The sequence below is a fragment of the Spermophilus citellus genome (genome assembly GCF_964194105.1).
Source record: "Spermophilus citellus genome assembly, chromosome: 3".
Classification (NCBI taxonomy): domain Eukaryota; kingdom Metazoa; phylum Chordata; class Mammalia; order Rodentia; family Sciuridae; genus Spermophilus; species Spermophilus citellus.
In genome coordinates, this window is record NC_138184.1 from 12,436,318 (window position 1) to 12,453,015 (window position 16,698).

Sequence of the window (16,698 nt, forward strand, 5' to 3'; positions counted from 1 at the left end):
CACCCTGGGACACCAGCTCATGTCCCTTGCCCTCTCGCTCATCCTCCTGCCACTCTGGCTTCCTGGTTGAATTTGAACATCTGAAACAAGCACCTTCCTCAGGTCCTTTGCACAGGCCACCCACCATTCCACAGACACACATGTCTGCAGGTGACTCTATGGCTCTCTCCCTGTCTTCCTGGAGGGCTCACACCATGTGTCACCAATTGGCTGATCTTGTCTGAACACCCAGAAAGAAATGACACTCCCAGTGCCCTTTCTCCTCAAGAGCTGTGGTGTACCTGTCACCATCTGTGTGTGGAAGGATTATTCCTCTGCCTGCATGCGTCGGCTTTACCTTCATCTGTGATTTCCCCCTCATTAGATTCAAGGGACATTCAGCTTCTTGGGAGTGACTCATCAGAGTCTAGACAGTGCCTGGACCACCTCATCACTAAATGAGATTCCTCCAATACAAGAAGGAGTTAGTCTTCAGTGATTTATACACAAGACCCTGTGAGGAAAGTCTGAGAGGGAGACAGGGACTCCAAACCAGAAAAGGCCAGGCTTCCCTTCAAGGGGAACTGAATCAGAAAACAGAGAAATTAGTCTGAATACTATTAAAGATTCGATATTATTCTTACAGGTGAATATTACATAATCTGTCTCTTTCTCTGTTAGTCACATCAAGTTCATGGAGGCAGAGAACACCTCACATGTTTCAAAATTTCTCCTCCTGGGAATTTCAGAGGACCCCACATTGCAACCCTTCCTCTTTGGGCTGTTTCTCTCCATGTACCTGGTCACTGTGCTGGGGAACCTGCTCATCATCCTGGCCACCGTCTCAGACTCCCACCTGCACATGCCCATGTACTTCTTCCTCTCTAACCTGTCCTTTGCGGATACCTGCTTCACCTCCATCACCATCCCCAAGATGCTGGTGAACATCCAGACACAGAGCAAGGCCATCACCTATGCAGGCTGCATCACCCAGATATACTTTTTCATATTCTTTGGTGTTTTGGATAACTTCCTCCTGGCTGTGATGGCCTATGACTGGTATGTGGCCATCTGTCACCCCTTGCACTACATGGTCATCATGAATCCCAGGTTCTGCATGTTGATGGTTCTGATGTCCAGCATCGTGAGCACCCTGCATTCCTTGTTACACAGCTTAATGGTTTTGCAACTGTCCTGCATGGAACTGGAAATCCCACACTTTATGTGTGAACTTAATCAAGTGGTTCTACTGGCTTGTTCTGACACCTCCCCCAATGTCATGGTGATGTATTTTTCAGTGGTGTTTCTGGCTGGTGGCCCCCTGGCTGGCATCCTGTACTCCTACTCCAAGATCGTGTCCTCCATCCGTGCCATCTCCTCAGCTCAGGGCAAGTACAAAGCCTTCTCCACCTGTGCGTCTCACCTCTCTGTGGTCTCCCTGTTCTACTCTACACTCCTGGGGGTGTACCTCAGCTCTTCCATTACCCAGAACTCACAATCAACAGCAAGAGCCTCGGTGATGTACAGCGTGGTCACCCCCATGCTGAACCCCTTCATCTACAGTCTGAGGAACAAGGACATCACGGTAGCCCTGAGGAGACTCTTCCAAGGGAAGCCCTAGAGGAGATATTTTCCAAGTCTTTCCTGTAGACACGGGCCTCAGAGACATGGACCAGACCCTGCAGTTCTTTATCCAGACCACGAAGTAGACCTTGTGCCTTCTGTTAATTTCCTGGAAGTCTGATTCTTTGTTTTCAACCTCTTTATTGTGTCCTAACCTCATTGGAAAGTCCCTGCTCTCCCGACACCCAACATGACTTCTCTCTCAGGTTCCTGCTTTCCGAATGTCCTTTCCCCCAGATGAGACAGCCTGGAGGTTCCCAGGAGTCTCTCATCTTGACGAGTTGCACTGGTCCAGTGGTTAGGGAACCATACTCAGAACTTGGGCCGTTTCCTTTATTTATGAAGGAGACATTCTAAGCCTTCTGTTTTCCAGTTTTCTGTTCCAGAGTCTGTGTGTTGGTTCTCTCACTGCTTATGAAAATCCTGACTTCTACCCACTGGTGGTTGTACAGTAGATCATGCCCATTTATTATGCTCACAAGAGTGCTCTTTTCTTATCTTGGTCCTTTTCTTGTGTGTGCTATATTCTTTTGTAAAAACTACTAGTGAGGGTTGGGGTTGTGGCTCAGTGGTACAACACTTACCTAGCATGTGTGAGGCACTGGGTTCAATCCTCAGCACCACATAAGAATAAATAAACAAAATAAAGGTATTGTGTCCATCTACAACTAAAAAACAATTTTAAAAAGTACTAGTGAAATTTGCCACCAAACATGCATTAAATGTATAGTCTCTCCAGAAAGGCAAATTTGCATTCATTAATTGACATTTTATGATCTTCAAGTCAGCAAATATCTTACATATGCTAAGTGTATATATTTAATCATATATTTTATCTTCCATTGTACATTTTCTGTGAATTACCAGCTTTTGATGATGTGCGTCTGCTCACTGGAATGTGAAATCCATGTCATGCATGGACGGTCACTTCAGTGGACCTGGTCTCATTTTCTGAAGTATTCCTTGCTCCATCTTTCTGTTTCTGCCCAGAAGTTTTTAGTGCTCCCTGTAATTATGTCTCTCTCCAGTACCCTAAGGAAAATATTTTCCCTTTTTCAAAAATTTTCCATAAACTTTAATGTGCAGTTAACCTTAATATGCACACTTCTGCATTATTCTATCTTGTTTTCTGTCTTGTCTTTGGTGTTCTGAAGTTTCTTTAATGCTCTTGAGCAAAGGATAACATGGACAAGAACTCACATCATGCCCAAGGATTTGTGCCTGAGGGGCCCAAGGTATGTCTGCACTTATCCCTGTCCTTCCAAATATCCTGGTTACCTGGAATGATAGTCATCAGTGTTTGCTTTTAATACAGTTGTTTGAAATACATGTACCCAGTCAGGTAGTCATGATCATTGTCTTCGAGTATTAGAACAAACATCCAGTTTCAGATGTAGCAGGGTATTCTGAATGTCTTTTGTTCCATGTGCATTTATTATTGTATCAGTGAGCTATTTATTCCTTGTAATAAACCATCCCCAAATAAATGGTTTAAGGTAACATTTTTCTTTCTCTACCCGTAGGAGCCTTGGTTGTACAGGTCTTCGGGTCTTTTTCCTGGTATGTCTCTGACCTCTTCCTAGGTGTACAGTCAGGTGTGAGTCAGGTGAGATGCTCAGTTTGTCTCGGCTGACATCTCCCAGATTGGGAGTACAGCCACAGTTGGTGAAAGGGGCTCTGGTCCACACAGTCCCCATCCTGCATCAGCCCAGCCTTCATTCACTCTCGAGGTAGAGCCAGCAATGCAACAGGGAGCAGCAGGGACATGTGCAGGCACTTGAAGCACACTCACACTTTCACCACTTTCTGTTTGACAAAGAACATTAAAACTCCACCTGCCAAGATTTAAGGTGGAGGAAAAGACCCCGCCTCTCAATGGGAAGAGCTTCACCGACAGGTTGAAAAAGTCAGGGACAAAGGAAAGGGGGCGAATGGCGGCCATCTCCTGCTAAGGGTCCAACACAAGTGTCAATTTCCATTCAGCAGATCTCTGCAGGAATCCCGAGGGATGATTCCTTGCACCTCCATCAGCAGCTGCAGAATAATTTTTTTTTTCTTGGAGAAGAGAGTGAGCATCCAACTGCATGTAGAAGGTGTAGAAATTCTACTTTGTAAGGTCCAGACTTCTCAGATATGAATATTGCCTTCTGCCCTTCACCACCATCTCACCATTTCTAGACTAAGAAGAAATAAATCTTTATCCCTTGTGTCCATCTTAGCTTGGGAATCGTATGTCTTACATTCATTAACTGAGCTATGGGGATATGGACTCAATGGTACCATCTTCATGATGCAGCAGGTTACAGTAAGGGACGGAGGAAAGGAGAGCAGAGAAGGGTGGTTTGCACCTGCAGAAGCTCTGGGGACAAAAGACAGATGCGTGGTGACCAAGGTCTTCAAATTGAACATTCTGGAAAGTTATCTAGGGTGTGCCTCTGGGATTCCCAGAGGTCTACTCCTGACATTGCTTTGCACCCCGCTACCCCTAATCTCCAAGTCTGTAGCAGGCGCTTTCCTTCCTTAGGTCTCTCTTTATCTTGTCATTCCCACTCCTATTCCAATCTTGCCACTTCAGTGGAGGCATGCATACCCTGTTCTTCACAACAAAGAATTGCTTTGCTTTAAACTCCAACAGATAACAACAATGTACCTATATGTCAAAAATCCAGAGGAATGGGTTTTGAGTTTTCATTAAAAATAGATGAGACTGGAGATCCTCATGCTAAATGAAATAATCCAGATTCAGAAAGTTAAGGGCTGAATGCTCTCTCTCATATGCAGAAGCAAGACCAAAATAGGGGAAAGAGAGCAGAGAATCCTTTGAAAATAGAAGAGAGATCAATGGCGCGGTGGGGGGGGGGAGATTGAGGGGGAGGAAGGAGGATGGGAAGAGGGAGGAATGATACAATGAAATTGACCAAATTATGCTATGTACACATAAATGAGTACACCACAGTGAATTTCACCTTTATGTAGATCTATAAAGCACTAATTTAAGAAACTCAAAATAAATAGAAGGGAGAGTAGTGGGAGTCAAATTCTTTTATTCCTCAGGATCTCTTTCTGAGGTGTTGGATCTGAACTGCTGTAGTCCATTTGCTATCATAAAGAGAGCCCAGGTAAGGATGAGCTCTACACACTGAGAAAGGCTCAGTAGAAAGAATTCCAGAAAAACAGAACTGGAGGCTGAGGACTGATAACTGCTGGTCTAAACCTCACAGATTAGAGAACCACCATGTCTCTAAAAATCCCACCCCCTTTTGTTTAAATCACTTGAGTTGGTGTTTTTCTCAATTGCAACTGAAAGACTTCTAACTACTTCATACTCTATTTATTTGACTAATGGCTTTAAAAATAAATATGTGTAAGACACTGAATTACATTTTCATCTTTGATGGAGAGGATAATAAGGCATTTTTTGTAGGGAGGGAAACTAGTTTCTTACAATAATTCTACTAAATAATTATACTAAATGATATATTATTTGATCAGTCCCAAGCGCTGCTTCATTATTTTTGACACTCCCTAGAATTCATTCCATAAGGAAACTGAAGGGGAATGTTTGATTTCTATATGAAGAGTCTCGACCATTAAAAGCTGCACAAAACACAAGGACAACATTTTTCCATTTTAATATCTTTATTTTTATTTGATTTTTATGTGGTGCTGAGGATGGAACCCAGTGTCTCACATGTGCAAGGAATGATAGAATGAAATTGAATGAAACTGCTGAGTTTCCTTGCCAGGTAATCAGCAGAGTAGGAAGGACAGGGATAAATGCAGGAATCCTTTGGACCCCTGAGGTGTGAGTCCTCATTCCCAGGGGCATTGCTGGACAGGAGTCCAGTTATTGTTCATGTTGACCTTTGCTTATGAGCACTGAAGAAACTTCAGAACATCAAATACAAGACGGAAAATACAATAAAGTGGATACACAGATGTGTATTCATGTTCATTGCATGCTAAAGTTTATGGAAAAAAATTTTAAAAAGGGGTAAATGTTCTGCTTAGAGTAACAGAAGGAATCATATTCAGAGGCAGTACTGGAAACTTCTGAGCAGAAACACCAAGACGGTGTAAGGAATACTTCAGAAGATGACACCAAGTCCTCTGATCCACTGAAGTGACCCCTCCGTGCATGACACGGGTTTCATGTTCCAGTGAGCAGATGCACATCATCAAAAGCTTGTAATTCGTGGAGAAGGTGCAACTCAGCCTAATGTATATGATTGAAAGTTTAACATATATAAGGTCCTCTCGGATTTTGGGACCACAAAATGTCAATTGATTTACACAAATTTGCCTTTCTGGATAGACTACACATTCAATGCATATATTTATTTTTGACAACTCAGAAAAAATATTGATTAACTGGTACTAAAGTACAAATTAATTCACCAGAAAATTAGGAGCAATTCTTTTCAGATGATCTACAAACAATGGATTCGGTTCCACATGTCTGTTCATTTTGAGGGCTCTGTGCCGTTGACAGCAAATTTCACCAGTACTCTCTATAGTAGAATATAGCACACACAAGAAAAGGACCAAGATAAGAAAAGAGCACTCTTGTGAGCATAATAAATGAGCATGAACTACTGTACAACCACCAGTGGGTAGAAGTCCGGATTATCATCAGCAGTGAGAGAACCAACACACCCAGACTCCAGAATGGAAGACAGAAGGCTTAGAATGTCTCCTTCATAAATAAAGGAAACAGCGCAAGTTCTGAGTGTGGTTCTCTAACCACTGGACCAGTGCAACTCGTCACGATGGGAGACTCCTGGGAATCTCCAGACTGTCTGATCTGGGGGAAAGGACATTGGGAAAGCAGGAACCTGAGAGGGAAGACATGTTGGGTGTCGGGAGAGCAGGGACTTTCCAATGAGGTTAGGACACAATAAAGAGGTTGAAAACAAAGAATCAGACTTCCAGAAAATCAACAGAATGCACAAGGTCTACTTTGTGCTCTGGATAAAGAACTGCAGGGTCTGGTCCATGTCTCCCCTATGGCTTCCCTCAGAAGAGTCTCCTCAGGGCTACCGTGATGTCCTTGTTCCTCAGACTGTAGATGAAGGGGTTCAGCATGGGGGTGACCACGCTGTACATCACCGAGGCTCTTGCTGTTGATTGTGAGTTCTGGGTAATAGAAGAGCTGAGGTACACCCCCAAGAGTGTAGAGTAGAACAGGGAGACCACAGAGAGGTGAGACGCACAGGTGGAGAAGGCTTTGTACTTGCCCTGAGCTGAGGAGATGGCACGGATGGAGGACACGATCTTGGAGTAGGAGTACAGGATGCCAGCCAGGGGGCCACCAGCCAGCAACACTGCTGCAAAATACATCACCATGGCATTGGGGAAGGTGTCGGAACAGGAAAGTTGGACCAGCTGGTTGAGTTCACACATAAAATGTGGGATCTCCACGTCTGTGCAGAAGGACAGCCTCAAGGCCATTAAAGTTTCTAACAAAGAATTGAGAACAGTTGTGACCCAGCAAGCCAGCACCAGCCATCCACAGAGCCGATGGTTCATGATGACCGTGTAGTGCAAGGGGTGACAGATGGCCACATACCGGTCATAGGCCATCACAGCCAGAAGGAAGTTGTCCAAAACACAAAAGAGTATGAAAAAGTATATCTGGGTGAGGCAGCCCGCATAGGTGATGGCCTTGCTGTGTGTCTGAATGTTCACCAGCATCTTTGGGATACTCGTTGTGGTCAAGCCGATGTCTGCAAAAGACAGGTTGGAGAGGAAGAAGTACATGGGTGTGTGCAGGTGGGAGTCTGAGACGGTGGCCAGGATGATGAGCAGGTTCCCCAGCACAGTGACCAGGTACATGGAGAGGAACAGCCCAAAGAGGAAGGGTTGCAATGTGGGGTCCTCTGAAATTCCCAGGAGGAGAAATTGTGGAATGAGTGTGTTGTTCTTGGGCTCCATATATCTGTTGTGACTAGCAAAAAATTAAACAAAACAGAAAGCATTTGACACAGTTGTGCACTACTATACTAAAAGAATAATATCTTTCAAGTTTGTAGTCAAGACTCTCTTTTCTAGTTTGTTTATGTTTGTTTGCCCCTTTAAGGGATCCCATGCCTTCTCTGATTTGGAGTCCTGTCTTACTCTCAGCCTCTCCCCAGGTGGCCCTGTATTACAGATCACTGCACACGAACTCTTTCTTGTATTTGAGGAATATCATTAGTGAGGTTGCTGGTCTAGGCACTGTCTGGATAATGAGGGTCACTCCCCCCAAACTGAATGTCCCTTGAATCTATGGAAAGTAGTGGAAGAAGGTAAAGCCAAGGCACGTAGGGAAAGCAATAATCGTTCCAAATTCAGATGGTGATGGGTACACTGAAGCTTTTAAGGTGAAGGGCAATGAGAGTGTCATTTCCTTCTATGTGTTAGGTAAGGTCAGCCCTTAGGTGACACATTGATGTGAGTCCCCCAGGAACACAGGGACGAAGCCACAGAGTCACCTGCAGACATGTGTGCCTGGCAGAATGGAGGATGGCCAGTGCAGAGGGTCTGAGGAAGGTGCTTGTTCCTGATGGTCAAGTTCAACCAGGAAGCCAGAGTGGCAGGAGGATGAGCAAGAGGGAGGGGGATGTGAGCTGGTGTCCCAGGGTGACAAGGCACAGATTCCCCCTTGAGGAGCCTCCTGGGCTTTCTGTGAATGGGCAGCACCTTGTTTATTTCTCTCAGTGGCCTTATGCTAGGGGTTGTGTGTTATGAGTCACCTTCTGGAATACTCTCAGCTCAGGTCCCCTCTCTGTAAAACCTGCTCTTGCCCCTAAAGTCAAAAGGAAACACACGGCTCATACACACATATGCACACACACACACACACACACACACACACACACACACACACACCCCTGCAGTCCTCGGCTCCCTGGGGCCCCTGCTATGCTCTATCCTTCTCACCTTCAGTCACACTAATTACAAAGGATGATAGAGAAGCTGTCAATGCAGAATTATTTTTCACCAAAATAATGTCGGGATCACGTCAAGAAATCCCAGGTTGGTAATGACCACCACACATTCATTCTTGGCCTCCATTTTTCAAGAAAGGTTTTCACCCTGTATTAAAAAATGAACACACAATCAGTTTAGTGAGAGAGGGAGGGAGGGAGGGAGGGAGGGAGGGAGAGAGAGAGAGAGAGAGAGAGAGAGAGAGAGAGAGAGAGAGAGAGAAAGAAATGGCTCTGAGGAGAAAATGGTCAATGGTCTAATATGCTCAGGTGTCCATGAGAGACTGTGAGAAGGAAAGAGCTTCCTTGGATAACTGAATATAAGAAGAAAAACATAAAGAAGAGCAGGGGATTTCTGTCAAATAGAATAAAGATCAGGGAGAGGGGAGGGAGGAGGGGAGAGACAGGGGAGGAAGGAGAAATACTAGGGACTGAATCAGAGCAAATAACACTCCATGATTTTGTGATTTGTTGATTACATCAAAATGAATCCTAAAATTATATATAACTGAAAGGAGAAAATAATAAAAAAAAGAACAGGAAAAGCTTCCTTGTTTCTGGTTGAAACTCCATTCCAATAACCCTCATGAGGACCAGCAGAAATAATAGAAGGTCAAAATAAATAGTAGGTGAACATAATGATGTCTTGTTGGGGCCACCAATTTACAGGCTGAACATTCATATAGAAAAACACAGGCACGAAAGAACGAGTAGCCAAAACTTCAAAAGGGGGGGTGCAGAGAGCAAGACAACTCGGGAGTTTATATGAAATATTAACAGAGCTGTGTTCCTGCACCATTCATGGCTGATCTGAGTCACTGATGTTTTGCATTTTGAATGGATTCATAAAAATGGTGCCTATTTATACAGTTCAAGGTGACATTTCAATAGATACATACATTGGGTTAAGATCAAATCAGGGTGGCTAGCATAGCCACCACCTCCACCAGTTTTCAATGTGATGAAAACATTCAAATGCTCTCATGTGCATATTTAAAGTTCACAGGCTTGTGAACTCCGCTCATCCTCCTGAACAATGTCCCAGCAGAACTCACTGCTCCTGCCTACCTGTGACTGCAGCCCCTGGTCCACCTCCCCTGTCCCTCCTGCCCCCAGTCCCTGGTAACCACTTTCTGTCCACTACTCAGGTGAGATCAGCTTTCATAGAGCATACAGTGAAATCAACTGGCATTTGGTTTCCTAGATAATAAGCCAGATGTGAAGGAGAAATACCAATTTGTCATGATATGGTCAGGAGCCCTTTAGACAGGACCAAATCTTAATTGTCTCCTGGGCTATCTATTTCTGGACTTTGCAATTAAACTCCACAGGCAAATCCCACTATTTTCTCCATAGAGCTCAAATGTGAAGACTGGGAATAGATAGTATAGGAGTAAATTAAGGAAGGGGCCTGTCCTCATGCAACCCCCGCTGCCCTCAGATCACATTCTATAATGCCCTGCACACATCGTTGCAATTCCACCCCTCCACACAGAACCAGCCCTGCTGGTGGAAAATCCCTGGGGACGTCTCCTCCCACACACATTTCTCACACTAAGCCCTGCCTGCACATCTTGGGGTAGGTCGGATAGAGCACGGCTTTCCCAGCTGTACTCACCTTTCTGTTGTCATAGCCATGTGGGAATATATGTTCATGACAGAGAATAAAACTAAACAAAAGAAATTGTGAAATAAAAAGAGTGGGAATTGGGCACAGTGGCTGTGCCCTGTGATCCCAGGGACTCTGGAAACTGAGTTGGGAGATTTGCAAGTTCAAAGTCAGTTCAGCAACTTTGCAAGACTGTGTCTCAGAAGAAAAAACAAATGGCTGGGGATGTTGCTCAATGGTTAAGCCATTCTGTGTTAAATCAAGAATACCTAAAAGAAAAAAAAGGAGGAGGAGGAGGAGGAGGAGGAGGAGGAGGAGGAGGAGGAGGAGGAGGAGGAGAACTGGCAGAGGAAATTCAGTGTTTCAAAATAGCTATATTAAACAAACTGAATAGAACATTTGAAGTTCAGTGTAACAATATATATAATACCAAAAATTTAATTCTATGAGAATGGATTAACAAGAAAATTGACAAACAGGTAAACACAAAAGAATGCAGTAAAGAATATTCCTTGCAAGTTGTGGCATGAAGCCGATATTCAATGCTATTTATAAAATTAAACAGGCATTCTGTAAAAGTGGACAGTTAACATTTGACAAAGTTGTATATCTACATCACCGGAAAAGCTTACATAATTGCATCAGTGTCTATATCTGGAGGAAATTAAGTTGGTCCTGTAATTCACATGTCAAAAAAACTGAGAGAAATTTACAACTTCCACATTTTAGAGTAAGAGTACATCTTGGAAAAACAACCATTTGTTTTTCATTTGCATTTCGTGAGGGCAGCAGAACAAAATCATCTAGAATAAGGTAAAGATTCGGAAGTAAGGAGATAAACATGTTTGACTACATAAAATTCAAAATCTTTTGTGGCCAGAAAAAGAAAAATCACTCCAAAAGTCAATATAGAAAAAGAAGTGACTGAAATTTTTCAGTAAAATGCGGATAACTATAGAAAAAAGGCTTATGATAGTAAGTAGCCAATCGAAAGGGTGCCCCCCTCAGAGATCCCAAGTGCCCTCCCTTCACTGTGTGTCCCTCCGTGGATGATATGCATTTCTCCTTTCCACCTAATTGGTTGCAAATTTCCAGGACACACGCTCTACTTACCCTGAAACCACCCTGAGCCTCCACGCCCTCTTCTGAGGGGGCTGCCTTTGCCCTCACCCCATGGTCATCAAGGACCTGGCCTCGTGGAGCTCACTGTTCCTCCTCCTTCCACCATGTGAACATCTCCACCAATGAACTCATCAAACCATACAGCAAACACCTCAGCAACCTGTCAGGGCTGGGAGAGGCTGGATATGCTCTCAAGTGACCTTAGGTACCTGTCCTTGGCTTCCAGCCTCTCTGATGCCTTCCTGCAGCACCTGCTGGGCTCTCAGACTCACCTGGGTGGGTTCTGAATGAACAGTTTCTGGGAGGAGAATCAGATGCCTCCCAGGATGCTGCACCATGGAGACAAGCTCTGTCACCAGACGAGGCCACAGGGGGGTCAAGCCACAGTCCCCAAGCCACATGCAGGACCCTGAAGTACAAAACCTGGTCCCATCCTGACCAAGGTTGTGTACAAGCAAAGGGACAGCAGCAGGGGAGAGATTTACAACTGTGTGTCTGCAAATTAGGCTCCTTTGCCTCTTCTTATCCCACCCCTGAGGCGTCAGTTCCCTGTGGAATATTGCTCCACACCAAAAGTATTTTTTTTTTCTTGCAGATTCTCTGTTCCCAAGACACCAGGTAAAAAACCAGGTCAATTGGTCTTTACTGCTCCTCCAAGAATTCTTCTGCCTTCTAGAGAAATAACAACCTGACACTTTATTCCATTTGTGATATCAAGTTTTCTCCAAAGTATATGACAAAGGAAACTATCATGACCATTGCTCCCCACAGGCTTGACATGTGTTGGGGACATCCCATCACCAATATCTCCAGAAAATTTTCTCTTCCTCTCTTCAACTAGGGGTTCACCAGGATCACTTGACAGATGACTATGACTCCTGCAATCTGTGACTTCATGATGCTTTTTTCCAAAACAACAGAAATTTCATGTTTATCACCCGAGTTAAGAGCTAACACTTAGTCTTGTGTTTATAAAAGAATGGATGATTCAAAGGCATATTTTTACAGATTTTTATATGAAATGCCCTGAGGTTTACACTTTAAAATTTTTTAAATTGATTTTATTTTTTAAATACATGACAGCAGAATGCTTCACAATTCTTATTACACATATAGAACACAATTTTTCATATTTCTGTATGTAAGGTATGTTCACACCAATTCATGTCTTCATGCATTTACTTTGGATGATGATGTCCATCACATTCCCCCATCATTACTAACCCCCTGCCCTCTCCCTTCTCCTCCCACCCCTCTTCCCTATCTAGAATTCATCTATTCCTCCCAAGTTCCCTGCTCCCTACCCAACTATGAGTCAGTCACCTTATATCAGAGAAAACATTCGTCATTTTTTTTTATGGGGGGGAATTGAATAACTTCACTTAGCATTATCTTCTGTAATGCTATCCATTTACCTGAAAATGCCATGATTTTATTCTCTTTTAATGCTGATTAATTCCATTGTGTGTGTGTGTGTGTGTGTGTGTGTGTGTGTATCACATTTTAAAAATCCATTCATCTGCTGAAGGGCATCTAGTTTGGTTCCACAGTTTAGCTATTGTGAATTGTGCTGCTATAAACATTGATGTGGCTGTGTCCCTGTAGTATGTTGTTTTTAAGTCCTTTGGGTATAGACCGAGGAGAGGGATAGCTGGGTCAAATGGTGGTTCCATTCCCAGTTTTTCAAGGAATCTCTATTCTGCTTTACATATTGGCTGCATCAATTTGCAGTCCCACTAGCAATGTTTGAGTGTGCCTCCCCCCCCCCACATCCTCGCCAACACTTATGGTTGTTTTTCTTCATAATACCTGCCATTCTGACTGGAGTGAGATGGTATCTTAGAGTAGTTTTGATTTGCATTTCTCTAATTGCTAGCGATGATGAACATTTTTTCATATATTTGTTGAATGATTGTATATCCTATTCTAAGAATTGTCTGTTCCAGTCCTTGGCCCATTTGTTGATTGGGTTATTTGTGGGATTTTTTGGTGTTTGGCTTTTGGAGTTTTTTATATGCCCTAGAGATTAGTGCTCTATCTGATGTGTGAGGGGTAAAAATTTGCTCTCTGTTCACCTCACAGATTGTTTCTTTTGCTGAGAAAAATTTTTTTAGTTTGATTCCATCCCATTTACTGATTCTTGATTTTAATTCTTGTGCTATAGGAGTCTTATTAAGAAAGTTGGGGTCTAATTCTACATGATGAAGATTAGGGACCACTTTTTCTTCTATTAGACACAGAGCCTCTTGATCCATGTTTTAAAATATTTTTATTTTGTTTATTTATTTTTATGTGGTGCTGAGGATCGAACCCAGTGCCTCATGTGCAAAGCAATTGCTCTGCCACTGAGCCACAACCCCAGCCCTCTTGATCCATTTTGAGTTAAGTTTTGAGCATAGGGGTGAGAGATAGGGGTTTAATTTCATTTTGTTGCATATGGATTTCCAGTATTCCAAGCATGATGTGTTGAAAGTGTATCCACTTGATGCAGGTTGAAATATTCTCTATATGCCAGTTTAGTCTAAGTTATTAAGTTCTATAATTTCTTTATTCAACTTTTGTTTGGAAGATCTATCCAGTATCGAGAGACGAGTGTTAAAATCACCCAAGATCATTGTGTTGTGGTCAATTTCACTCTTGAACTTGAGAAGAGATTGTTTGATGAATATAGCTGCACCATTGTTTGGGGAATATATATTTATGATTGTTATGTCTTATTGGTGTATGGTTCCCTTGAGCAGTATATAATATCCATCTTTATCCCTTTTGATTAACCTTGGCTTGAAGACTACCTTATTTGATATGAGTATGGAAACCTCTGCTTGCTTCTGCAGTCCGTGTGAGTGGTGTGATTTTCCCCAATCTTTCACCTTCAATCTGTGTATATATTTTCCTATCAGATGAGTCTTCTGGGACTTTTTAAATCCAATCTACTAGCCTATATCTTTTGATTGGTTTAAGCCATTAACATTTAGGGTTGCTATTGAGACATGGTTTGCATTTCCAGCCATATTTGTTTATTTTTGTTATTTAACTTGGTTTTCCTCTTTGTTTAGTTTTTCCTTTAGTGTACTACTTCTGTCTGCTGATTTTCATTGCTGTTTTTCATTTCCTCTTCATGAAATATTTTACCAAGGATGTTTTGTTGTGCCAGTTTTCTAACTATAAATTCTTTTAATTTTTGTTTATCATGGAAGGTTTTTCTTTCATTTTCAAATCTAAAGTTTAATTTTGTTGGATACAAGATTCTTGGTTGGCACCCATTTTTGTTCAGAGCTTGATATATATTGTTACAGGATCTTCTAGCTTTCAGGGTCTGTGTTGAAAAATCTGCCATTATCCTAATTGGTTTACCCCTATATGTAATCTGATTCCTTTCTCTTGTGGCTTTTAAAATTCTCTCCTTACTCTGTATGTTGGGCATTTTTATTATAATGTGCCTTGGTGTGGATCTGTTGGGATTTTGCACATTTGGCGTCCTGTAGGCTTCTTTGATTTGGATTTCTATTTCATTCTTCATATCTGGAAAGTTTTCTGATATTGTTTCATTGAACAGATTGCTCATTCCTTTGGTTTGGACCTCTATGCCTTCCTCTATCCCAATAACTCTTAAATTTGGCCTTTTTATGCTATTCCATATTTCTTGAATGTTCTGCTCATGGTTTCTTATCATTTTTGCAGTGTGGTCTATGTTCTTTTCAAGATGATTTATTTGACCTTCATTGTCTGATGTTCTATATTCTAACTGGTCTACTCTGTTGGTGATGCTTTCATTTGAGTTTTTAATTTGGTTTATCATTTCTTTCATTTCAAGGATTTCTGGTTTTTTTTTATAACCTCTATCTCCCTGTTGAGGTGATTTTTTTCTTCTTGGATTTGTTTATGTAGTAGTTCATTGTCAAAGTGATCTTTCACTGCCTTTATGTGTTGTATTTTGTCTTCTTTTAGACCCCAGAACATTTTAACCATGTATATCCTGAACTCTTTCTGTGTAATTTTTTCTCTTGTAGCTGCCAATTCTTCTAATGATGTATTGTCTAGATTTTTATGGTACTTTCTTTCCTTGTCTTTTCCCCTTGCTCATGTGTCTTCCTTTCAAACTCTGTGGATCTGTTGTCTTATTGTTTTTACCCTATAGATTTGTGGTGCTCTTGTAGGGTTCCAAGATCTCTCCTTTGTGGGGAAGGACAAAGTTAACAAATCCCTATATCAACAGTACATCACATATGATCAAATTGTTGTTATTAAGACATTTAAGTTTAGTCTCAATGTCCAGAAATGTTGGATTCAATTATTATTTAAAAATAATCAGTAGTTTCATAAAAAAGGTTTACAGTTTCTAGTGGTGGACAATGAACTGGGGGTCTGGCATAGGATGATATGTTGAGGGGAGAAGATATGAGGGTATGTAGCTAATATATCTTAGGAAATGTGAAGAATAAATCTAGTGAAGAGGGTTAGTAGCAGGAGAAGAGATAGGAGGTAATTTGTGGTAGACAATTACATGGGAAGACAGTAGAGTACCTAAAACAAACACCCATATTTTTAGAAAAGTACAGGATGTTAAAATAGTATAATTTGGAGGATAAGGGAGGAAGAAAAAGAAAAAAAGAGAAAGAAAGAAAGAAAAAAGGAGAGAAGAAAAAGAAAGAGGAAAAAAAGAAGGAAAAATAAAGGAAAAAAGAGAAAAAGAAAAAAGGGCTTATGCAATTCCTCTATATTATATTATTCGGGTGACCCAGTCCTCAAAGTCCTATTTCATGCAGAGTTCATGGCTTTACATATGTTGGGGATGTGAGGGTCAGAGGATAGAAGGATAGAAGAGAAAGAAGAAGAGAAAAAATTCTCTTAGAGATCCGTTTCTTTCTCTTTCCATCCAGTAGGTGGGGTTGTCTCATCCAGTAGGTGTCTCTGCCCTCAGGAGGGTGTAGTAACTAGGGTGTGAAGACTGGACCTGGTGTGCAGTGTCTGGGAGTGGGGAGTGCCGCCCACCAGTCCCAGCAGGGAAATAGCGCCTCACGGATCTTTTTTTGTGACCACTCATGTGACTTTAGCCCCCCCGTAACATCTCCCTCTCTTGCCTGGAGATTTCCCAAATCCTGAACTCTCTGTTATGCTCCAGACTTTAGTCCCCTCCCCTCTCTTATTTATCAGGTCCCAAATACGGGCCTCTCACCCCCAGGCTCACACCAGGTGGGCGGAGCCCTGTTCACAGGGCATTCCTGTCCAACTGAGAGCTATTCTTGTGTTGGGTGGTCATTGTACCCAGTTACCACTGTTTGTGGAAGGGATTGGAAATCAGGTACCTACTCAGATGGTGATTTATCTTATAGCCACACCCACCACAAAATGGTGAGGAAGGTTTTCCAAGATGGAGTCGATCTGCTTCCAGCACCC

At 42.4% G+C, this 16,698-nt stretch overlaps 2 protein-coding genes across 2 annotated transcripts; one reads left to right on the top strand and one right to left on the bottom strand.

The window, feature by feature from the left end:
- Positions 1-673: 673 nt before the first annotated feature.
- Positions 674-1,600, top strand: LOC308644081 (olfactory receptor 7A40-like; the record flags this gene model as incomplete). The annotated part of the gene is made up of 1 exon (XM_081284776.1): positions 674-1,600. One exon carries the CDS (start codon positions 674-676, stop codon positions 1,598-1,600), a length of 927 nt encoding a protein of 308 aa, XP_081140902.1.
- Positions 1,601-6,618: 5,018 nt separating this feature from the next.
- LOC308644083 (olfactory receptor 7A40-like) lies at positions 6,619-7,536 on the bottom strand (the record flags this gene model as incomplete). Its single annotated transcript, XM_081284778.1, has 1 exon — positions 6,619-7,536. The coding sequence occupies one exon, from the start codon at positions 7,534-7,536 to the stop codon at positions 6,619-6,621; it is 918 nt and encodes a 305-aa protein (XP_081140904.1).
- Between the last annotated feature and the right edge of the window lie 9,162 nt (positions 7,537-16,698).